Source organism: Pelodiscus sinensis, chromosome 3 (genome assembly GCF_052426305.1).
Source record: "Pelodiscus sinensis isolate ZL-2025 chromosome 3, ASM5242630v1, whole genome shotgun sequence".
NCBI lineage: Eukaryota > Metazoa > Chordata > Testudines > Trionychidae > Pelodiscus > Pelodiscus sinensis.
In genome coordinates this window covers 126,266,706-126,290,776 of record NC_143054.1, presented here as the reverse complement: position 1 = coordinate 126,290,776, position 24,071 = coordinate 126,266,706, and the positions used below count along the sequence as shown (strand labels likewise).

At 46.2% G+C, this 24,071-nt stretch overlaps 1 protein-coding gene across 1 annotated transcript in view; it reads right to left on the bottom strand.

Annotated features, from left to right (window-relative positions):
- The window catches only part of DISC1 (DISC1 scaffold protein), a 273,630-nt gene that overhangs the window by 197,624 nt on the left and 51,935 nt on the right, over nt 1-24,071 (bottom strand). The window contains 1 exon segment of the mRNA XM_089777362.1: nt 3,497-3,644. Within this exon segment, the coding sequence (XP_089633488.1) occupies nt 3,497-3,644 (148 nt within the window).

Genomic DNA, 24,071 nt, shown 5'->3' with positions numbered 1-24,071 from the left:
ATGGCCATCTTGTAAATCTTCCTTAAGCAATATTAAACATGGAAGATTTTAGGCTTTTGTCCCTCAGAAATGCATCTTTCAACTTCATTCACAGTCAGCCTTGCACTCTACTTCCTAGGGATGTAAAAGAGTAGTCAAGTTGACCACTCACATTGCTTCCCCCCCTCCCCTCCATGCTGCCTCCATATCAAGGGGGGAGGGAAGCGGGAGCCAGCTTAAAAGGGAGTTCCGGGGTGAAGGGAGTTGGGGGGGGGCAGGGGAAGCAGAGGCACAGCAGCGCTGCAGCTCTATCTTTTAAATGTAGTAAAAGTCGCCCAGCTCTTACTACATTTGAAAGGCAGAGGCGCAGCGCAGGACCCAACACAAGCCAGGTCCAGAACACTGCTGCTCTGCCTTTTAAATGTAGTAAGAGTTCGCACTGGGTCCCGGACCTACTTCCACTGCGGCTCTGCAGTTTAAATATAGTAGGAGCCAGGTTGTCTGCACGGGCTGCCTGCACCTTATCAACTAATCATGTACTCGATACAATTTTAGCACCTCCTTCTTTAAAGGCACACCTTCTGAAGCCTGAACAAAACTAGAGAATTTAAAATTTGTCTAAGGGTTTCCTTGTTTGTGACAGAAGCTATTTCCAAAAAATATTCTATCATGAAGGAAGGACTATATTTCAGGAGTCTCTCACAGAGATTGCTTGAGAACAACTGGGACAAAGCAGAATGATTGGTTTACAAATGATACTATCAAGCTATATTATTATTTATTATTATTAGTCCTCTTCACTCCTGATGGAGCATAAGGCGCTAACAAATCTTCTCCAGCCTTCACAGTACTGAGAAAGCCAGCTGACTTCTTCCCAGGTCGTGCCCTTCCTTTTCATGTCCTCCTCCACAGTCCTCCTCCAGGTGCCCAACGGCCTCCCTCTTTTACGCTTTCCAGGTGGAGTCCATCTGAGTGCCATATGAGGGAATCTTGTTTCGCTCATCCGAAGGACATGCCCCAGCCATCTCCAGCGTCTCTGCTTGATCTCGTCCACAACATTGTTGATGCCAGTGCGTTGGCTTATCTCCTTGTTGGTAACATGCTGTTCCGCGGACTCTAAGGACGTGATGAAGGCACCGTCCTTCAAAGCCTCTGAGTCTGCTCTCAATCTTCTTGTTAGTCCTTCAAGTCTCTACGGCATATAGCAGGACTGAGCGCACATTCGACCTATAGATCTTCAGTTTAGTCCTGGTCTGCAACAGTGACGACTTCCAAATGTTGTTAAGCTTTTGGAAGGCTTGCGCTGCCAGGGAAATTCTAGCGGAGATCTCTTTGTCGATGTTGCTGTCCGCCAAGCTACCTATAGTTTTAACTGTCAAACTATAAGACAGGTAAAAAGACATGTGGCAAAAGATGGATGCAATGGAACATCAAAGTCAGTGAAGAGAGGAGGAAATGGATAATAAAGGAAAACAAGTGTCTTGAGTAGACAGTCAGGAAGGCCTCTCAGAATGATGCATTTAGGTGCACCTGAATGCTTTTTTTTTTTTGTTCCATAAACATTAACTAAAAATAAACATATTAGAAAAAAAAACACATCACTGGAAAAGTCTAGCTCTAATGTAAATGCCAGCAAGAATGCACTCCTTATTAACATGAAGTCACATGAACATTATATACATATACTTTGCAAAAATGATAGGAAATCATCTAAGTATAGCATTTTAAAGTACCAGACCAGAGGTCGGCAGGTTTCAGCACATGGCCCATCAAGTAAATCTGCTGGTAGGCTACAAGACATTTTATATACACAGGCGTGAACCCCTAACTCCCAATGACTGCAATTCAACATTCCCAGTTCATGGGAACTGTGGGACTCATAGAATCATACAACTGGAAGGACCTCGAAAGGTCATCAAGTCCAGTCTCCTGCACTCATGGCAGGACCAGACACCATCTAAGACCATCCCTGAAAATTTCAAAAGACCTTGATTTTATTCCATTGTGGAACAAAAACAGGCCTCAACACTTCAACCTTTTTCACAAAACTGATTTTTTTTCCAGCTAGCTCTATTTAAAATATTAATGCATCTAAAATATTTTAAGCACCTTCTTGAAGAGCATGAGGAAGAGTACACACTACAAGCAAAACAGTGAAACTATCTACAAATTGTTGTCAAATGCACAAGACAATAAATGAAAAAAAAAGAGATTTAACAATAAAAGCAACAGCCTAAGTGAATTTGAAAAGAAAGCAGAGTAATGTGCACAGAAACTAAGATGTAAAGCAAGAACTGTGGTCTGACCATGGTTAGTATGATTGTTCTCAGACCTATAGCAAAGACGGTTCTAGTCTTCAGCCCTCTGAGCATTTCTTTAAAAATTATCAGTATACACAATTTAGAGGATACCACATCCAAAAACAAATGTATTAAAATTAATCATTCCAATAATTCAAGTTTATAATCTCTCTCAAAAACAATAACTGTTTATAACAAATAATATCAGAGGAATCTTTTGATAGAGCATTTAAGTATCTTGTACCCCTATACTTTGTTTCATGATTCCGACACCCATACAATTCACAATGTTTCCCCTTCTACCATTTGAGACCACAAGAGATAATTTTTAGGGAGTATATTTATTTCAAAACAAATCACATTACTTTATAAATACAATAAACAAGGGCTAAACCAGAAATTTAAAAAAACAGGATGTCATAGCTGTTTAGTGAAGTTCCATTGTCTATATGTATTTGTGTAAATCCACACAAATATGCATAGATCAAATATTGTACCAAAGTCTTTATTAATGCAAGTTCTCAGCAACCAAGATTTCCCACACTGATGCCATAACTAATAAATACCTAAGAAAGGACTTCCTTATTTGTTAATAAAGCCACCCTATAACAGAGAAGATAGACTTAGAAACACAAATAGAAAAATAATTCTTGTTAAGTTAACCACTTTCCCAGGGTCATCTGGCACATCTCCAATTGTCTCAGTCTTGCAAGTTGTTAGTTCTAGAAGTAGAGACTGATGTGTGTGGGAACTACACAGCTCAACACATTGCTAGTCCTTAACTAAAAATGAATAAAAGTGGTTCCCGAGCTGGCAGGAGAATCCACGGCAGAATGGTTTAAATACTTCAAAGTTAAATGTTTTTTCATCTCCCCAAAAGTGAGCTGGATTTAGTTCCACAGGGAGATGTAGCTCAGGTGACCTTGCTGCTATGTGGGTAACTTGCTGAGCTAAGGTTCAAGCCTGCTCTCATTTGAAGTCAGTGCTAAAAGTCATATTTACTTCAGGATCAGGATCTAATAGGACCATTCTCAAAAACCTGGAGAAAGGGTGAAATGATGAAAACAGGACTAAATTACTATATTAATAATGGTGTAGCATCAATGCTCCAAAAAGCACTCTTTTTTATTTAAAAAATAAAACCTAGCCATAACTTCTACCCAGTTCTTCAAGAAAAATAGGAATAATTCCATGTCATAACTCTTCAGTGAACTTACTGATCTGCAGCCCAGTACAATGCTGCTTGAACTTGTGCACTGAATCTGTCCAAAAAGCTTGTAATTGACGGATGCCTTGAAGGAAGCTGAAATTTTAAATTATTCTTCTCTTGCTCCAGCTCTTCTAGTTTCCTTCTCAGTTTATCAGCTAAACAAAAAAAAAAATACAAAAAGTTGATATAATTTAAAAAATAAACAGGTTTACATTTTACCTAAAAGTCATCAAGAAAAGATATACATCCAGTAGCTAATACTTCCCTTTTTGATAAAATAAGTGAGATTGTTTTGCTCTAAATTATTCATATTGTAACTGGATAACATCAGAAACATTCATGATGTCAAACGATTTACTTCTGTTGTAATAATATAAAGCTGAAGCCTGTGAGTCTCAACTGGGAATTTTAAGTCAGTGAGGCTTCCAAATTTTAGCTTATGATTTACAACCATGCAGGATTCCCAGAGGAATGAAGCTAAACTAGTTGATCTCCATGAAAATTCCTATCCCTCTGCTGCTCCGGTTTTAACCAAATTTGTCTGAGTGGTAGTTACATGTGTATGAGTTAATCTTAATCTAACCTTTATATCTTCTTGGTTTAAAAACCTGTTAGGACTACATAAAGAGAACCAAAAAATACCCTATGATATTTTAGTTAAATTCAGATCCTAATTTAAATAGAAAATGCATATGTAGTGACAAACACTCAAACCTCAAGATGACATATTACATTTTCAGTGAATTACAGGCAGTCCCCGACTTACGTCGGATCCGCACTTACGAACGGGGCTTTCTCGCCCCGGAGGTTGAGGTAGCGGATTGCTACCTCCGAGCTCCGGGGCGAGAAAGCCCCGTTCGTAAGCTGCTCCGGTGCCCCTGGTCTGCTGGAGACCGTCTCCAGCAGACCAGGGGCACCGGGCGGGTTCCCGCGCTTCTGAGGCTTTGCCAGAGCAAAGCCTCAGAAGCGCGGGAACCGCTGCTGCTGCCGCCGCTTGAGACCCGGTGCCTGTGGTCTGCTGGGGACCGTCCCCAGCAGACCACAGGCACTGGGACCCAAGCGGCAGCAGCGGGCGGGTTCCCGCGCTTCTGAGGCTTTGCCTCTGGCACCGGGCAAAGCCTCTGGCAAAGCCTCAGAAGCGCGGGAACCGCTGCTGCTGCTGCCGCTTGAGACCCGGTGCCTGTGGTCTGCTGGGGACCGTCCCCAGCAGACCACAGGCACCGGGACCCAAGCGGCAGCAGCGGGCGGGTTCCCGCGCTTCTGAGGCTTTGCCTCTGGCACCGGGCAAAGCCTCTGGCAAAGCCTCAGAAGCGCGGGAACCGCTGCTGCTGCCGCCGCTTGAGACCCGGTGCCTGTGGTCTGCTGGGGACCGTCCCCAGCAGACCACAGGCACCGGGACTGAAGCCGCAGCCGCGGGGGGGAGGGGGTCCCGCGCCTCTGAGACTTTGCCAGAGCAAAGCCTCAGAGGCGCGGCACCCCGCTGCCGCTGCTGCTCTGCTCCCCGTGTCCCTGGTCTGCTGGGGGGGGGGTGCGGATAGTGTGCCCCCCTCTCCCCCTCCGAGCAGACCAGGCTTTTGTTTTGGACCCTGGAGCAGAGCAGCTGGGGCGCTGCGGATTGGTCCTGCAGCACCCGCTCTGGGCACTACTGGACCAACCCGGCAGCATCCCAGCTGCTCTGCCCCAGGTCCTGATTCAGCCGCTGCTGGTCAGTTTCAGCAGTGGCTGAATCAGGACGCCTGGGGCAGAGCAGCTGGGGTGCTGCTGGGTTGGTCCAGTAACACCGAGGGGTGCTACTGGAGCAACTCAGCAGCACCCCAGTTGCTCTGCCCCAGGCGTCCCCAAGTCAGCCGCTGCTGAAACTGACCAGCGCTGACTACAGGAAGCCCGAGGCAGAGTTGCTCTGCCCCAGGCTTCCTGGAATCAGCGCTCATCAGTTTCAGCAGCAGCTGACTTGGGGAAGCTTGGGGTTCTTAAGTTGAATCTGTATGTAAGTCAGAACTGGCGGTCAGTTTCAGCAGCGGCTGAATCTGGACGCCAGTTCCGACTTACATACAGATTCAACTTAAGAACAAACCTACAGTCCCTATCTTGTACGTAACCCGGGGACTGCCTGTATTTCTAATTTATGGATCCATCAAACCTGTTACTTTGTAGATTTCAAATAAAAATAACAATGGTGCCAAGAAAGCATTTTCATTTGATAACCATTTCATAACTTTACCAGAATAACACTTTATTCCATGAAGAAAACAGGTGAATAGCCCAAAGACATAGAATTAATTTTTACAATGTTTATTTTCTACCCTCAAGATGTTTTGGAAAATACACTTGGCAGATTCATATGAATGAAAGAATTCAAGCACTGGAAGGGAACATTCATAATGATACTTGACCCTGCTCTGAAAACTTTGAAGTATTGTTAGAAAAATAGAAAAATCTTTCCGTTTCCATACTTGGTCTACCAGTGTTTTTTTTGAATATTTTTGTAATTTGCTTTCCTCGCCCTTTATTATTTTGAATGAAGTAATTTGTTACCAGAATCATATCAATCTGGGCATGCTTTTTCTACTACTTTCAATTTCTTTCTAAGCTAGAGACTTATCAGTTTTTGTTTTCTCATTTTAGTGAAAGGTGTTCTCATGATAATCAAACATTTTACTGAGTTAGTTTCTGGTTAGGCTGAGATGAGAGAACCCAGTGTTGCCAAATACTACTTATTTTTATCAACTGTATTACTGTTGTGCCTTAAGGCCCCAAACAAGATTGGGGCCCCATTGTGGTAGGCACCATGCAGCTACACTGTAAGAGACAGTCCTTGCTCCCAAAGAGCTTACTGCACAAGAGTGGGGACATGATTCCAGAGGAAGAGATTAGGTGTGCAATTCATTGTGTAGCATGGAGTTGAGCTCCACAGAGACTCAATGATGCAACTTGCAGGGAAAGAGTGAGTGCAACCTAAGGAAAGGCAAGGTCCAATACCCACAGCAACTCTTTTGCCCGTTTCTCATCCTACCTGTATTTTAGCATCTTCAATCCTCTCCTCTTTACTAGGATATAGAATCCCTATTAACAGATATAGCCCAAGTCCTGTGAGTAGGGTTGCCAGATGGTTGAAACAAAAATACTGAACTCCCTTACCCTCAAAAAAAAAAACAGGAAAAAATTCTGTTGAAGGGGAAAAAAGGAGGGAAGACCAAAGTTGTTGAGCCAAAAAAAAAAAAAAGCTATTTTTTGCAGAAGAGCAGACACTTTCCTTGGACATGGCAAAGCTTTTCCAGAATACCTCTGGTATTCCAGAAAAACTCCTTAGTCTAGACATAACTCCAGAAGCCGAAAGGTACTGGTGTCTTTGTCTTCTCGGGTAAAAGTTAACTTGGGGTTCTTTGTCCCTTTCTATAGTCCACTCAAGTGGAATTTTCTTAGGAGTTATCCTTCAAAATATAGTTTATTCAAGCAGTAAGGATGGCAATATGGAGTCTGGCAATGAAGGAGGTTCCATGCTCTTTCTTCCCCACAAACATATTCTGAAATCCAAAATGTTCTGTTTCCTGCCATTCCTACCCCTGCTGTTCTGTTTACTATTCATTTATAAACATTTATAAATTGCAGATGAATACATTTAGGATAGACCAGTTTAACAACTTTTGCCTAAGCAGGGCTATCAAGCATGGGTGGGAAGAAGGTAGAGCAGAGGTCAGGGAGGATCTGGGGGGCCACCAACCAAGTGACACCGACACCACCACCTCCCATCCGGGGAAGTGCCAGGACAACCCCTCTTTACTGCAGGCCCCACCCCTGCTCTGCCCCCTCCTCAACCTTGCTCTGCCCATGCCCTGCCTCTTCCCCCAACCGAAGCAGGCCGGAGGACTAGCAGGGCCAGGAGTGGCACCAGAGTCTACTGCCCTGCCCCATCCCACCTCCACCCTCAGTGGCAGGGTAAGTGAAGCAAGGGGGCCCCAGCCACTTTGTTCTCTCCACTGCATCACTCTGCTTTCTGCCTGATGTTTTAACTGTTCCTCTGTAGCATGACTGGCTGAACTTGTGTTTTTTCTGTTGAGTAGTTTCACCAGCCCATGCTTATCCTCTTAGACCTCAGGATGTTATAAACAGAGGTTATTTTTGGAAGAAATACAGATGAAGGAAGTCAAATGCCAATTTATTATCCCTCACTCATTCATTCTCAAGTGCAGTATGTTTCATACTTTCAAGGGTACGTGGCATTCAATTAATATCTACTATCAGATGTTTCCAAATATTTTGTTCTGATGCTGTTTTATAAAAAATACTGCTGGCCTCATACTCTTTTCCTCTCTCAAAACCAAATGGTCTTTTAACCTTTCTCTATTAGTCATTATAATCCTGAAGTTTTCTCTAATCAATCTTTTTTTTTTTTTACCTGCCTATCCATCAGTTTATTAAGCAACAAAATACAAACAGGAAAAATGCATCTTTTCTTTCCTATCACCAAAAGGCGCAGCTATATGCAATATATACAGCAAATAAGTATGGATGCTCTGAAATTGCATGTTAAGTACCTCAAAGTTGAGTCATTTAAAAATAGAAGTGAATGAACTGTTTACCTAAAGTGATAGCAATATAATCAACTGGGAAATTGTTTAGATCTGGAAAGTGAGCTACCAGTTAAAATGACCATTATTCTGAGGCACAATCTGTTGGTATTTGGGAAACAGATGCATGATTTCTGACATTTATATGGTGTGTATTCCTTTAAATATTTGAGTGTTTTTAGTTTCACCTTAACAACTAGGGTTGCCAGATGGTTTAACAAAAAATACCAAACACCCCCCCTCGCTGTCCTCCTCCCCCCCCCCCCCCAAAAAAAACCACTGGGAAAAAATTCTATCAAGGAAAAAAAAGGGGGGGAGACCAAAGTTGTTAAGCAAAAAATAAATAAATAAATAAATTTTAAAAGACGTGCAGAACAGAATTGTGGAGGCAAAAAAAATTTTTTTAATTTTTTAATGGAAGCTGTCCCTTTAAGACAGCCGCCATCTTAGGCACTGTTTTTATAACCCCACAGCTCCATCTAGTAAGCACAGGGAAGCCAGGGGTTGGGGGGGAGCCGGCAGGGGGTGGGGACCATTGAATGGAGCACAGGTGTGGCTTCACAAGCTGCACTTTTGGGGGGCAAGAGCCACAGGTTGGCCATGGCTGGTGTTGAGGGAGGCATCATGTGGCTAGCTCTCGGGTCTCTGCTGGTCACGTGGGCCAGAGCAGCATGTGCTCTGCTCCCACCACAGCCCAGCACCCCCCCTAGTGTGGCACCCAGCAGGTGCCCCTCCTGCCCCCATTCGCTACACCTCTGCACGCTCTTCACTCCCCTGCCCCCACCAGACGTGGCAGGGGAAAATTGTCCCTGCTGGACTTCCGTCCGAGAGAAACAGGAAATACCGGACATTTCACGTGTCTGGGATTTCTTGTTTTTTTGTTTTGTTTTGTTTTACTGGACGGAGCCTGCAAATACCGGACTGTCCGGATGAATACCCGACACCTGGCAACTCTATTAACACCACAATTTTATCAAGAAGCTCCAGAATTCACTGAAGGTCTTGCTGGCATTGCAATACTAATCTGAAAATGATGAAAACAAAGCTGGTGGGAAATGACTCCTTTAACGTACCGCCATGAATTTATGTTCTGCCATCTGCTTCACAGACACCTTCATCGCCAAGGATAGAAAGTTCACTAGCAGTAAACTGAAGCCCTGCATGTCAGAAATAGTCATTCCTAGACCTCTTTAGAGGATAAATTAGGTCTATGTGCAAAACAGGGTATAAGATAATTAAACTGGAAAGTAATCTGTCCTCAACTAAAACCTTGCTAAACTCACCTGTCTCAATTTGCCCTACCACTTACACTGGTGAGAATCATGGAGGAAAATTCAATTAAAATCAGTATTGTTATACTTTTCAGGTCCATACACAGGGGTGGTGAGTGAAGGGTTCACACACACATCCCCTACGGTCCCCCATGGGGCCAATTCCATCCGTGCTGGGGAGACACATTGCCCTAGCCTTCCTCCCCTGTGCTCTGGCCGGCCCAAGGAAGGCTGAGGCTGATTCCTCTCATCCCCTAGAAGTGAGGCTGAGAGTGGGGTGGGACCCTGTGTACCACCCCTGCCTTTTCCCGCTGGCTCCTTCTGCAGCCCCCGGCATGCTCCCTGACAAGGGGAGAGAAGCGAGAGAGGCAAAAGACTACAACTCCCAGCATGCCATCCAACTCACCTGTGACACGTATGAGAAGCCAGATCTGTGGGTGGGGTGGGGGCAGGTATGGACCAGGCCTGGGCAAAATACCCTCCAATCCACGAACGCAGTGGGGAGCCTCAGGCAGACTCCTTGCTGACTCCCACCTCCTGCCCCCCACCCACGCCCTGCACGCCACAGAGAAAAATTGCTGTGGGGCTTTGTTTGAACAGTAATGAGTTTTCATGCACTGTTCCCACCCTCAGCACAATCCCACTGGCTGGCTTCCAGACACTGGGAGCTGCCTGTTGTCAACAGACAGCTTGCAAAGCACACTTCCCTCCCTCCCCTCAGGCTTTTAGCTGTTCAAAGACCACATGGCCCCTGCAGCCAGTCTGCTTTAAAGGGCTGCTGGCTGGGAGTCAGCCAGAGCCTGACTCTAGCACCCCAACCCTTTGCCCCCTTACCTCACATAACCCAAACTCTCTGCCCTTCCTTCTGCCTCCATATCCCCTGCCCTAGGTCACAGCCCGCTCCTGTTGTAGATCACAACCCAAACCCTCTGCCCCTCCTCCTGCACCCATATCCCCTCCCAGATCCTGTACCCCAATCCCCTTCCCCAGGTCACAACCTAAGCCCTCTGCCTCCCTCCTGAAGTCAGAACCCCCTCATGCCTTAGGTCACAGCCCAAACCCTTCCACCACCTCCTGCACCTATGTCTCCAGCCCTAGGTCACAACCTAAACCCCGAACCCCAGTCCTCTAACCTAGGACACAACTGCCTCCTTCACTCAAACTCCCTCCCAGACTATACACCCTCTCCTGCACCCCAGTCCCTTACTGCAAGATCCCTTCTGCACCCAACCACCATCCCAGACCCCACACTTCCTCCATTAATATGGAAGAGTGAAGCCCTTGACCACTTTCCAAATTCTTGGAGTGGCCCCCCCCATCAAAAAATATTGCCCACCCCTGGTACAGACTACCTGTGCACGGCAAAAGTAGGAGGCCTCTGAGACCTCTATTCCAAGTCCGGGTCTCAAAGGTCTCATAGCGACGGGAGTGGGGGGGGGGGGCGGCTGCGCTCCTTAGTGTCCTCCTAAATGCAGCAACAGCGTGCGAGCCCCTTGTCCACAAGGCAGACAGGCTGTGCCCCAGGATGGGCGGTGGGACTGGCTGTGGGGGGAGAGGGGGGCCCTTGGCTATAGCAGGAAGGGCCCAAGAGTATAGAGTTTCCCCCCTCCGCCAGCTGAGGTGAGTGCCCCAACTCTTTGCCCCTTGCCGCCTGGATATATAGGAGATGCTGCAGGAGGGGCCACTACTGCTCTGGCAGGTGCCGTTGCTCAGCCATAGCTTGGTACTTACAGCCTCTGCCCATCCACCCCCCACTTCTGAGGGGTGATTCCCCTTTTACTGCTGTCACCTCAGTTCCACAGGAAGTAAGGGGACCATCCCTTTGGGTGGGTATCAGATTGTGTTGCAGCTTGCTCAGTTGGGGGTAAAAGGGTATGAGCGGTTTTGGAAATGCCTCTGAAGCTACTACGCTTTTCTCAGAGCCAGTGCTCTGTATCTGACCCCTTAGGCCTTTCCCTCAGAGGAAACCTGCACAACAGCTTCAAAAAAATGAGCCTGGGAATTTAAATTCATACCTTTACTACATGCTATAAAATATGAACTGAACAGATACACTGGATTTATGATCATTACAACAATCTGTGACCCTCTTAACTAGCCCGTGACTGGGGAGTTAAGGGGCCACTTCACCTTACGTGGTCCTTTGAAAAACATGTTAACTATTTATGCTAAACCATCTGTTCCATCTTTGATAGTAACACAGATTCTGAGTGTATTTCCAAAACCTGAAGAAGAGCTCTGTGTAGCTTGAAAACGTGTCTCTCTCACCAACTCAGACTGTCCCAATACAATTTATACAAGATAGTACCTCAGCCAACCTGTTTCTGTGAGGTAATTGCAAGTCATACCTCCCCTTCTTACCCAGGCTTGTGGAAGACTCTCAGTTACCATCATGAGGGAAGATATGATTCTCCAGAGCATAACAGGGTTAAAACTGGATAACAGCTTCTGAATGTGGCTTCAAATACAGGCAGATTTCAAATTAGCAATTTGAACTGATGAATCAGGCCCGTATGTGAGCCCGCCCCCCAATGGTCCACCAAGTAAGCATGTGCCAGCTGACCAGGGAAGGCAGGAACAGCACGCTGCCCGAGCATCCCTTCTCCATGCTCTGGCTAGCTGAAGGAAGGATGAAGCTAATTTCCCCCGGCTAGTTGAAGAACGCTTACCTGGGGGACCATGTGCACCCTTGCAGTCCACATTTACAAAAAAGCATACACACACCCAGAAATTCGTGCATATGGTCCTGCTTTTGCCAGGATAACTGGTATCTTAAAGCTTCAGTCTTGAAGCCACATAATTGTATAAAAACCCAACTTTCTTTTTAGAAAGAGCAAATTTCTAGTCCTCATGATTCCAGAGAAAAGCTTAAAAATCATACCCTAATGTTAAAAATCAGAAGACAGCTAAAAATAACCCATATTTATTATTTTTTTAAATGTTAAGAATGTTAAGCCAATTACATGATATTTTGGTGCCTGACATTTTTGTGCATGTGAGGTTGGCAATACTGTATTTAAAACAATGCAAGTAAAAAAGAATCAAGCCCACTAAGTACCTCCTTTTCTGAATCCAAAGCCCATATAAATCTAGTGATTAAACATACTGCAAGCATGGAGAAGAAAATTATTTTTCTTAAACAACACAGGCGAACTAATGTCTTGTTTTCAGTACTGCTGGATTTCTGACTTGGAGGCAATATCAAATCTCATGGATTTGGAGAACAAGAGGACTACAACTTCGCTAGAAGTTGATGACACAGAAAATGTCACCCACTGGCATTTAAAACTCCTATCAATAGGAGCATAGAAAACAATAATCCAGTGATCACATGCTCGAGGTTGTTCCCTTTTCCAGTTCCCAAAAAACAGTTGGTAAGGAATAGTACAGGTGTCAAGTTCCATAGAACTAGAAACATTATCTCAAGGGACACTGGGAAATGTATCTTAAAGATACTGAACCAATTGCCTCCAAGTTAATCAGAAAACGTGTATATAGTTTTAAACTCATGTATTTTGTGCATACTTTTCTCATAGTAATTTTGTTTTATGTTAGAAGAATGATCTTGCTACGCCATCCTATGGACTGTGTCTGTTTGCAGTTAAAAACAATAAAATGAGAAGGGATGGAAGCATTTTAATGCAATTATCAACAGATGCTACAATAAAATCTTAAGAAGGATCATGGGAAAAACCTTTAGTCCCAAGTGCTTTTCATCAACCAGCACCAAAATAACGTCAATTGTGTTTAAAATAGTCCGGCCCAATCCTTGGCTCCAGCCAGGAAGCATAGAGCACTGTGCAACCCTTTGCTAACAAAATCATCCCAAAACTGGCTACACAGCCCCTAAAGGTGTAGAGCAGATGCAGGAAACAAAATGAGATCAAAATATTCTCTCTAACATAAACAATAGGTTTAATTTTTACAAAAGACAACCAGACGATCATAAGTTTTTCTAAATCACTCACGACCAAGCAAAATCTAGTATTTTAGAGTTTGTCTGTTTAATCAAGAACTCCTGTTTAAACGGTAAGAACTAGGACCACCAAATTCGATATATAAAGTGAAGTTACTCACCTTCGGTGCAGTAACTGTCGTTCTTCGAGGTGGTGTCCCCGCGGGTGCTCCACTATGGGTGCTGGGCTTGCCCCGGTGCTGCAGATGGAAGCTTGGGATGAGCAGTGTTCGGCCGGACCGTGCATGTGCCGCGGGCTCGCGGCTTTCTCACTCTTTTCTGTCTCGCGCGGTCCGCCCGCCCCCCCCCCCCCCACCAGTTACTCGAGACCTCCTCGGAGTCTGTAAGAGACAAGAGCAGAGAGAGAGAGGACTCTGAAGCGGGGAGGAGGGCGGGTAGTGGAGCACCCGCAGGGACACCACCACCTCGAAGAACGACAGTTACTGCACTGAAGGTGAGTAACTTCGCTTTCTTCTTCGGGGATGTCCCCGCGGGTGCTCCACTATTGGTGACTGCGTAGCAGTAGTCACCAGAATGGAAGGAGGGCAAGGAGTCCCTATTTATCCGCTGTGGAGAGCACCGCAGTCGCCACTGCCCCATCTGAACGAGTGATTTGAGAAATAGAACAGTGTTTGGCGAAGGTCTCATGTGAGGACCAGATCGCTGCAGATGTCCTTCAGAGATACCCCTCTATGAAACGCTATAGATGTGGCCATGGCTCTAGTGGAGTGGGCGTGTGGTTGGGATGGAAGGCGTAAACCTTTTGCTGCACACGATTGCTTTATGCATGAGGTTACAAGATTGGAAATCCTCTGGGAAGATAGGCGTTGACCCGTTGACCTCTGTGCCAGGGAGACGAATAAGTGGTCCATACGCCTGAAAGGGTTAGTGCAATCTATTTAGAATGCTAAGGCCCTGCAGGTGTCCAAGGAATGTAGGGCCACTTTTCATAGTGAGGCAAGGGGCTTTGGGAAAAAGGTTGGCAGGATCACTGGTTCGTTGACATGGAAATGTGAGACGATTTTGGGTGTAGTCTCAAGACTACTCCGTCCTTATGGAAAATTGTATATGGTGGCGTGGCCATCATGGCGGAAAGCTCACTCACTCTGCATGCTGATGTTATGGCAAGCAGGAAAACGGTTTTCAAACCATATATGTGAAGAAATGCAAGGACACAGTCGCCAGAGGCTCGAATGGCGGCCTCATTAGGGCATCGAGGACTACATCCAGGCTCCACACCGGTGGGACTGGGTCATGTGGTGGAGCCATGTTGGTAAGGCCCTTGAGAAATCTCTTAGTAGTAGGATGGGCGAAGACAGAAACGCCATCTAGCGGTGATGTGAATGCTGAAATTGCTGCAAAGTGCACCCTGATGGAGGCTAACGTGAGGCCTTTGTTCTTTAGGTGCAACACATAGTCCAGGATGGAGAGGATCGACGGACATGTCGGATCATAGTGGTTCGAGGTACACCTGGAGGAGAATCTGCGCCACTTGTGAAGGTAAGTTTTTCTCGTTGTTTGTCGTCTACTGTGTACTAGGACGTGCTGGACTGGGACAGAGCAGAGGGATTCGAATGGAGTCAGCCAGTTAGGAACCATGCTGTTAGGTTCAGCATTTGTATCTGGGGGGGTTTCAGGCTTCTTGGTCTTGTGTGAGGAGATCGTGGAGAGGCGGAAGGTGGATTAGTGTCTGCACGGAGAGACGGTGGAGGAAGAGAAACTAGTGCTGGCGAGGCGTTGCCCTGTCCACCTTCAGCTTCTGAAGGACTTTGGGGATCAGAGGTATGGGGGGGAATGCATAGAGGAGGGGTCCGCGCCAAGTCATAAGGAAAGCGTCCCCCAGGGATGCGTGGCCTAGGCCCGCCCTGGTGCAGTACTTGCGGCATTTTGTATTGGCGGGAGTTGCAAAGAGGTCCACTCGGGGAGTACCCCAACATTGGAAGATCTCGCGTAGGATGCCATCGTGCATTTCCCATTCGTGCTTCACATGGAAGTGTCTGCTCAGGAAATCTGCCATCACGTTTGTGGTGCCAGGTAAGTAGGATGCCGTAGATGTTATTCCATGGCAAATGCATCAGTTCCAAAAGCGGATGGCTTCTGTGCATAGGGAACGGGAGCAAGTGCCGCCTTGGCAATTCACATAATACATGGCTGTGATGTTGTCCGTGAGTATCCTCACCGTGGTGTTTCGAATGTAGATGAGGAAGGATTTGCATGTGTTGAAAATGGCACGTAGCTCTAGAAGGTTTATGTGTAGCCGTGTTTCTTGTGGAGACCATTGGCCTTGGACGGAGAGAGAGCCCATGTGAGCCCCCCAACCTAGTAGGGAGGCATCTGTTGTGATTTGGTGGAGTGGCTCCTGCCGATGGAAAAGTATACCTGACAGTAGGTTTGTGTGGCTGGTCCACCATAGGAGTGATCGGAGAATGCCAGGTGGCGGCGTTACCGGCCTGTGGAGATCGTATCTGATGTGGTTGTATATGAAAGTCAGCCAATACTGAAGGGTGCGCAGATGTAGTCTGGCGTATTTCACCACGTAAGTTGTGGCTGCCATATGACCCATCAGTATGAGGCATGTGATGAGTGGAACGGTAGGGGTGATGGTGTGAATGAAATGTTGTATGGCTTGAAATCTCTGTAAGGGTAGGAATGCTCTGCTGGAAAGTGAGTCCAGGTGGGCCCCAATGAACTCAATGTTCTGAGTGTGGCGCAAAATGGACTTTTGCTCGTTGAGGAGTCCGAGCGATTGAAAGACTTGCCTCGTGAGGTGAACCATCATGAGGAGACCACATGTGCAGAAGAGCCCTTGAGTAGGCAATCGTCCAGGTAAGGGAAGATGAGTACCCCTTGGTGTCGGAGGAAGGCCGTGACCATGGATAGAATCTTTGAAAACACCCTGGGGGATGACGATAGTCCGAAGGGGAGGACCTTGTATTGAAAGTGGTCCTTTGCCACGACAAAGCACAAGAACCTCCTGTGAGCTGGATGGATAAGAACGTGAAAATAGGCATCCTGGAGGTCGAGGGCAGCAAACCAGTCTTATGGATCTAACGCTGGGATTATGGCAGCAGCAAACCAGTCCTGTGGATCTAACGCTGGGATTATGGCAGCTAAAGTCGCCATTTTGAATCGTCGTTTCTTGAGATATTTGTTCAAACGGCGGAGGTCTAGGATGGGGCGCCAACCTCCGGACCTCTTTTGGGTGAGGAAATACTGTGAGTAAAAGCCCCTGTTCCTGAAATCCTTTGGGACTGGCTCTATGGCACCTAGAGAGAGCAGGCGGTCGACTTCTAGTCGGAGGAGGGTCTCGTGAGAGGGGTCCCTGAAGAGGGACGGAGTGGGAGGGGTGTTTGGTGGGATGGCTATAAAAGGGATAGGGTAGCCAGATTCAACAATCTCGAGGACTCGTCTGTCCATAGTGATTTTTGCCCATTGATGTAGAAAGGGCCTCAGCAGGTGGTGAAAGAGCTGGGTCGTACGATTCGTGATGCTGCCGGTGACTGTCTGCTCGCCCCCAACCAACACATCAAACCTGTTGCTTGTTGTTGGGAGGCATGTTCGTCCTGCTGTTTGGATTTCGATGTCGCTGAGGCCTCTGGCGAGAGTGTTGGTTGTCGAAGGGCCTCCGTTGCTAGCATTGCTGCTGCCACTGATGTCTGATGTAGGAGTAGTTATATCTGCGCTGGTATGGTGAGTACCGGCGTCTCTTAAAGGGGGGAAGTGTACATCCCCAGAGTTCGCAAGGTTGTTCGGGAGTCTTTAGAAGAGTGTAAGATTGAGTCCGTGGTTTCTGCAAAGAGCTTCTCCTTGTCGAAGGGTAAGTCCTCGACTTTGGCCTGTAGTTCCTTCGGAACTCCCGCCGCTTGAAGGAAAGAAGCTCTGCGCATAACGATGGCAGCAGCAGCAGAGCGAGCAGCGGTGTCAGCGACGTCCATGGATATTTGGAGGGACGTACTTGCTGATGTGTAGCCCTTCTGGGTTACTGACCTCAGGCTCGATTTCTTAGAATCAGGGAGATGATCCATGAGGGGGGTGAGGCGTGAAAAGGTGTCAAAAGTGTGGTTGGAGAGATGCACCGAATAATTGGCGATTCTGACGAGTACCGTGGCTGAAGTGTAGACCTTTCTGCCCAGGAGGTCAAGTCTTTTTACGTCCTTATCGGAGCCCTGTTTGAGGTGTGGGGCTCTAGCCCTCTGTTGAGCTGCATCGACTACTAGGGAGTTAGGTTGTGGATGGGCAAAGAGGAATTCCATGTCCTTCAGTGAAATATTTCCTGTCGGCCCGTTTGTTGGTCGGAAGAGCCGATGCTGGCGCATGCCACACTTCATCAACCAGTTCCAGGATGCCTTCATCAAGAGGAATGGCCAGGCGTGAGCTATGCTGCGGTTGGAGATTCCTGAAAAGCTTGTGTTGCTTGTCCTTGAGTTCCTGCAGCGGGATCTCTTGTGTGATAGCCACCCTCTTAAACAACTCTTGGAACTGACGGAGGTCATCTGGTGGAGAGCTGTCGCCCGGTGTGACTGCCTCATCTGGTGGGGACGAGTCTGGGATGGAAGACCCTAGTAGGTGGTCCCTGAAGGCGGTGTGATCCGTCTCTGATGAAGGATGAGGCAGTGATGCTGAATGCTGCAGCGGGGTAAGAGGCGCTGGAGTTGGAGATCGCCTGCGTGGTACATAATCGTAAGCAGAATGTGATCGATAAGAACAGCCGCTGCAAGAGTCTCGAGAGTGGCGGTCGACATGATGACCTTTGTCATGTCGCAGTGAGCAGTCGTGTTGATAGTTGGAACAGGCGTAATATTGGTATCGGTACGGAGAACAGGGCAAACAGGAACGGATGTTTGATACCCTGAAAGAAGCAGGAGTCAGAGAGAGCTGCCCATAGTGGTGTCTGCGGTGGGAAGGTGCAGCAGCCAGGAATAGTGAAGGCAGCCTGGAGGAGGCATGGGGGGACCCATGCCAATGACTATAGCGGCGTGGAGAGTGAGGTACCGGGAGAGGCGAGGAGTGCTGGCGAGAGTAGGCAGGAGTGAGAAGAGCTCCGGCGTGGGGAGATCAAAGGAGCAGGACCCGGAGCTCCTGATCTGCCAGCGTTCGGTGCAGAGAAAGCCGGCGCAGTATTAATCGGTGCCGGAGGCTCAGAGGCAGCCGCAGCAGCCGGCGCCACGCCGGCAGGTCGGCGCCGCATAGTCCAGCACCGCACAGAGGCTTGGGAGCGGTGCGGGTGCCAGTGCCGTGATGGTCGGCTCCAGGTCTGATCTCGGAGCCGACTTAGCTCTCTGAAAGGGAGGCAATGCTGCCTGGGGAGCCTGCACATGCAAAGGCTCCTGTGGTAGTTTCGGCTTTGGAGCCGTTGAGACAGGGGGACCTGGCTTAGCCGCGCCAGAAGTCCCCAGTCTTTCAGGCTGGCTTCCTCTGATGTTCAGGGCTGCAGGGCTCTATCAAAGAGAAGCATCCGAAGACGCCTCTCTCTGTCCTTCCTGGCCCTAGAGGTAAGTCTGGTGCAGTGGATACATTTTTGGGGGACATGGGATTCCCCCAGACACCGGATACACTCAGAATGACGATCAGAGGCTGGCATTGCCTCCGGGGAAGAGCTGCATTTCTTGAAGCCGGCAGGTTTCCCTGAGGTCCTCCTAGCTGAGTCTTTTCTCAAGGTAGAGATAATGTGGTGATAATGTCTCTATTATGTTGTCTTTATCTCCTGTTGTTTCTTTCTTTCTCTGTTTGTGGTTTTTTGTTTGTTTGTTTTTTGTAACTATGTACAAAGGAGCGGAAGGGAAAACAGCTGAGAAGTGGGAGATAAGAACAAGCAGCTTTTATTCTTATTCCCCTTCAAGTTTTGTTATTCTATGGTTTTTCTTCTCTCTCTCTCTTTTTTTTTTTTTTTTTTTTTTGAAGAAATGAGGGAAATAAAGGAGAAAGAGAAGTAAGGTAAAAAAAAAAGAGAAGGAGAAAGAGAAGTAAGGTACAAGGGGGAAAAACTAGAAATAGTCTAATTTAGTGAGCAAGTGAAGAGCGCAGTTTCAAGCGTCTGCAGCCTGAGGTGGTGAAAAGGAACTGGCGGGGGGACCGGACTGTGCGAGACAGAAAAGAGCGCGAAAGCCGTGAGCCCGCGGCACATGCATGGTCCGGCTGAACACTGCTCATCACAAGCTTCCGTCTGTGGCACCGGGGCAAGCCCAGCACCCATAGTGGAGCACCCGCAGGGACATCCCCAAAGAAGAACTCTCTCATATCATAACTTAAACGGTTTGGTTGTGCCAGGAAAACGTGATGTGCCTGGAATGGGATTGCCTCTCATAAAACCAAACAGAAAAAAGACAAAAATCACCAAATCAAGTACTGTTCTCAAAACTGACATAACTTACCAAATGTTGAAAGAGACTGAACCAAGAAGAGCCAGAAAAATAAGATGAACCTAGAATAGGATGGCTTTTCAATAAACCTTACAGAAAAGAGAGAATATGGAGAAATTTGGAGTAGTACTCTGTTTTGGCACAGCTAAACCAATGCTTAAGATTTGAAAACTAGAAGACTATGTTACTGGAAACCAAACTGATTATATCCCTTTTTTGTTACAACATAGCTATGGGCAATCCATAGCTTTTAGGGATGAAGAAAAAACACTGGATGGAATTCCCATTTTAAAAAAAATACTAAAATTAACTTAATAAAATAACACTATTTTTGAAAAATACAATTTCAATAAAGCATGTACATTTTCATTTAAAAAAAACAACAACAACAAAAAACGCCTGAGTTAAGGACCCCCAAGGTAAATCTGCTAGTATTCTATATAAGAGTTCAAAGTCATTTTTTCCTCCCCAGATTTGCATCCAATCCAACACTAAAAGAGGGAAGAACTACCTGAGGTGGCTCTTATTAGAGGATACTTCTCATGCGTATTACTTCCTGTATAACTCAGACTCTTTGTCAGTGACTCTCTGCTTGAGCCACTGCAGATAGACAAAGAAACTACTGTTTGATGGTTCTCTGTGGTATTCAGCTGGTCAGATGGATCACTTCCAGATGAGCTTCAGATATCAGAATGCTGGACCTAACACAAATGCCTCTTTTTTGTGAAAGAAGCCATTAGAGAGCCTGAAGCAAAAAACAGGACTATGTAGCACTTTAAAGACTAACAAGGTGGTTTATTAGGTGATAAGCTTTCGTGGGCCAGACCCACTTCCTCAGATCAAATAGTGGAAGAAAATTGGCACAACCATATATACCAAAAGATACAATCAAAAAAATGAATACATATGAAAAGGACAAATCAAATTTCAGAACAGAAGGGGGATGAGGACGGGAGGTAAATGTCTGTGAGCTAATGATATTGGAGGTGATAATTGGGGAAGCTATCTTTGTAATGGGTAAGATAATTAATGTCTTTGTTTAGACCGAGGTGAAAAGTGTCGAATTTAAGTATGAATGACAGTTCAGAGGATTCTCTTTCAAGTCTGGTGTTAAAAGGTCTTTGAAGCAGGATGCAGGTAATCAAGTCGTTGAGAGCCTGACACTGATAGATGTACATTGTACCCAAAGGACTGAAAGTGAACAATCCATTAAGATCAACATACTGTACTGACTACAGTGTTGCTAAAATTCGACACTTTATGCCTCGGTCTCAACAACCAATCTAGTTATCTTACCCATTACAAAGATAGCTTCCCCAATTATCACCTCTAATATCATTAGCTCACAGACATCTACTTCCCCCCCCCCCCCGCATTCCCCCTTCGGTTCTGAAATTTGATTTGTCCTTTTCATATGTGTTCATTTTTAAATTGTATCCTTTGGTATATATGGTTGTGACTATTTTCTTCCACTATTTGATCTGAGGAAGTGGGTCTGGCCCACGAAAGCTCATCATCTAATAAACAAAATACAGGACTATGTAGCACTTTAAAGACACATCAGACTAACACGGCTACATTTCTATCACCATCTAATAAACCATCTTGTTAGTCTTTCAAGTGCTACATAGGCCTGTATTTTGCTTCAGCTACACCAGACTAACACGACTACATTTCTATCACTACATGACACTAATAGGACACACGTAGTACTGATTAACCTTTACAATTGGCAGAGGCTCACATTGGTGGGCAATCCAAAGCAGCTGTAAGCAAGACAACTAACAACAGTATTTTTAAAGCCTTGAAAGGAATCCTTTTTCTCATTCATTGATCCAGTCATTTAGGGATGCACTAATGTGTACAAACTGAAGTGTGTTATTTTCCCTATTTCCTTGCTCTACTAAAGATAATGCACAAAGGCAGGGATTAAGAAAATTCAATTGCAGCCTCTCGCTATCCTTTACAGCAAGAATCCTGCCATTTTCTCTTCTGCTGCTCCTGCTACCATCCCCTTAACTCGTCACTCTCATCCCTTCCCTCTCAGGGTATTTTTCTACATTGCACCTGTGGCTGGCCTGTTTCAGCTGACTCAGGCACCTGGAGTTTGGGCTGTGGAGCTGTTTAACAGTGATATAGAGGATCTTGAAAGGTGTAACGGTCTCAGAGTACAGGCTGCAGCATGAGCCCAAACAGCTACACTGTGATTAAAGAGCTCTATGAGCCCAAGCCAGCTGGCATGGGTTAGCTGCAGGTGTCTAATTGCAGTGTAGACATACCCTAAGAGAGCAGAGCACATCAAACTCAGAGCTTGCCTTTGTTCAGCTTCCAGACAACCTTTGCCATTAAACTACTGCCCTATATTTCTACATAGGTGTTACCAGGGTCGGCTTTAGGAAGCGCGGGGCCCAATTCAAACAATTTCAACGGGACCCCACAGCAATTTGGGTTAAGCAAAAAGGAAAAAAAAAACCACCACCAAAAAACAAACAAAAGGCACAAAAAAATCCCCCACCAACACACACACCCCCCCCAACTCACACCTCCTGTGGCGCAGGCAACCGCTGCCCTCCTCCTCCGGGGCCAACACCCCTTCCTGCAGCGCGCCCAGCGGCACACTTCTGGGTTCAGGGTGCGGGGCCCAATTCGGGGGAATCGGCCAAAGGCCGGCCCTGGGTGTTACATAGCCCCCATCAACATAATATCGGAGCACATCATCATCATGGATTTATTTTCACAACACCCCCATAAAACAGAAAAGTATTATTTCCATTTTACAGATTGGAAACTGAGACACAAAGTAGAATAAGTAACTTGCCCAAGATCACACAGGAGGCTTAAGGCCCAACCAGGAAAGTAACAAATCTCTGGAATCCTTGTCTACTGCTCTGTACACCAGACTATTCAGACATCCTGAGGATGGCTTGGTTCCAATATGTCCCCAAATTCCACCACTTTCCTTTCCTACAATATTAGCTGCATGCCACCTTTCCCTGTGTGAAAGACAGGCTGAGATGCAGTAGCAACAGAAAGCAGAAAACATTAGGAACACAGACAAGCAAATAAGACTAGTTTCCACTTGAAGAGGAATAAAAAGGTAGGTTTGAAATTATTCCTAATAAGGTTCCCAACTCTGATCCTTCTCTTCCAAGATGCCAGAGATCCTTCCCTCCCACCCACACACCCTGGTAGCAATCTAAAAAAACTAGCAAGTCCTTAAAGACTGTAACCACTAGGATTTCCTAAGGATACAAAATGTAAGTTTTATAGCAGATTTGCTTAAAAGTCTGACAGCATAAATAAACCCATTCTGGGAGTTTAATATTTCAGTTGTTCTAAATCATATGAAAAAATGAAACATGACACATGCTGGCAGTTATGGATTTTTTTCCTTTTAATTTAAATTGACTCCACTAGTTTTCATTTAAAATTTCAGCAAAAGCAAAATTTTCAACATTTCAGATACTCTTTTGTTAATGACTTGGACAAGTTTGCTGTAGCTTAAATTTTACATCTGGAATACTGCCCAGAACATCAAGCCTTTCACCAGCAGGGTGCTAGCTGGATCCCAGAACAGGCTAGCAGCTTCTGTTCCATCTGTCTCAGCTGATGTTTACACCCATCTGACGTGTTCTGTCAATGGCAGTTGTGGATGGTCTAGCCTAGTGGTGGGAGCTGGTCCAGTTCTCTCAGGGGCAGTTGTGCACTTAAGGTTGCCAGATACCCTGCAGCAGAGTCAGTTATGCCCCAGACATGTCCTTACATCACAGAAGTCCACAGCCCCAAAGCCACCACTTAACTCTATTCAGTCCATGGATCACTGTCAGGGCTGGATTACCCAACAGGCAGACTAAGTACATGCTTAGGGCACCAGCAAAGCAGGGGCACGCATGCGCGCACACACACTCACACACACACACACACACACACACACGCACAATAGATTTTACGGTATAGTATTGTTTTTATTTTGAATTACATATGGGGGGGCACCATAATCTTTTCAGTGCTTAGGGTCTCTAAAGGTCTTAATCCAGCCCTGACTACAGTGGTAGAGTGGGGTTGATTAAACCCTCATTACCAGATTATGGAAACAGAGTAAGGACTGACTGGGTATATGAGGAAGTATGTACTGTTACTTCAAAAACAACAGGAAGCCAGGCAGAAGAGAGGCTGAGAAGTTTCTAGCAAAACTCTATGGTAAAACACAAAAAGCTGCAGAATAGGGGGATATTTAGAAATAATGCTGTATTCATTAGTCTGAAGTTTGTTGTTCAACATAAGAAGATAGAAACTTCTTCCTGTGATTCTTAATCACTGTCACATGACAGGGATGTGGTCTAGCTTACCCTCACCATCAAAGTGGTCCCACCTAGACCAAGTTTAAGCCTCACGGGGTAGGAATGAAGAAGCTTGCATAGCTATTTCC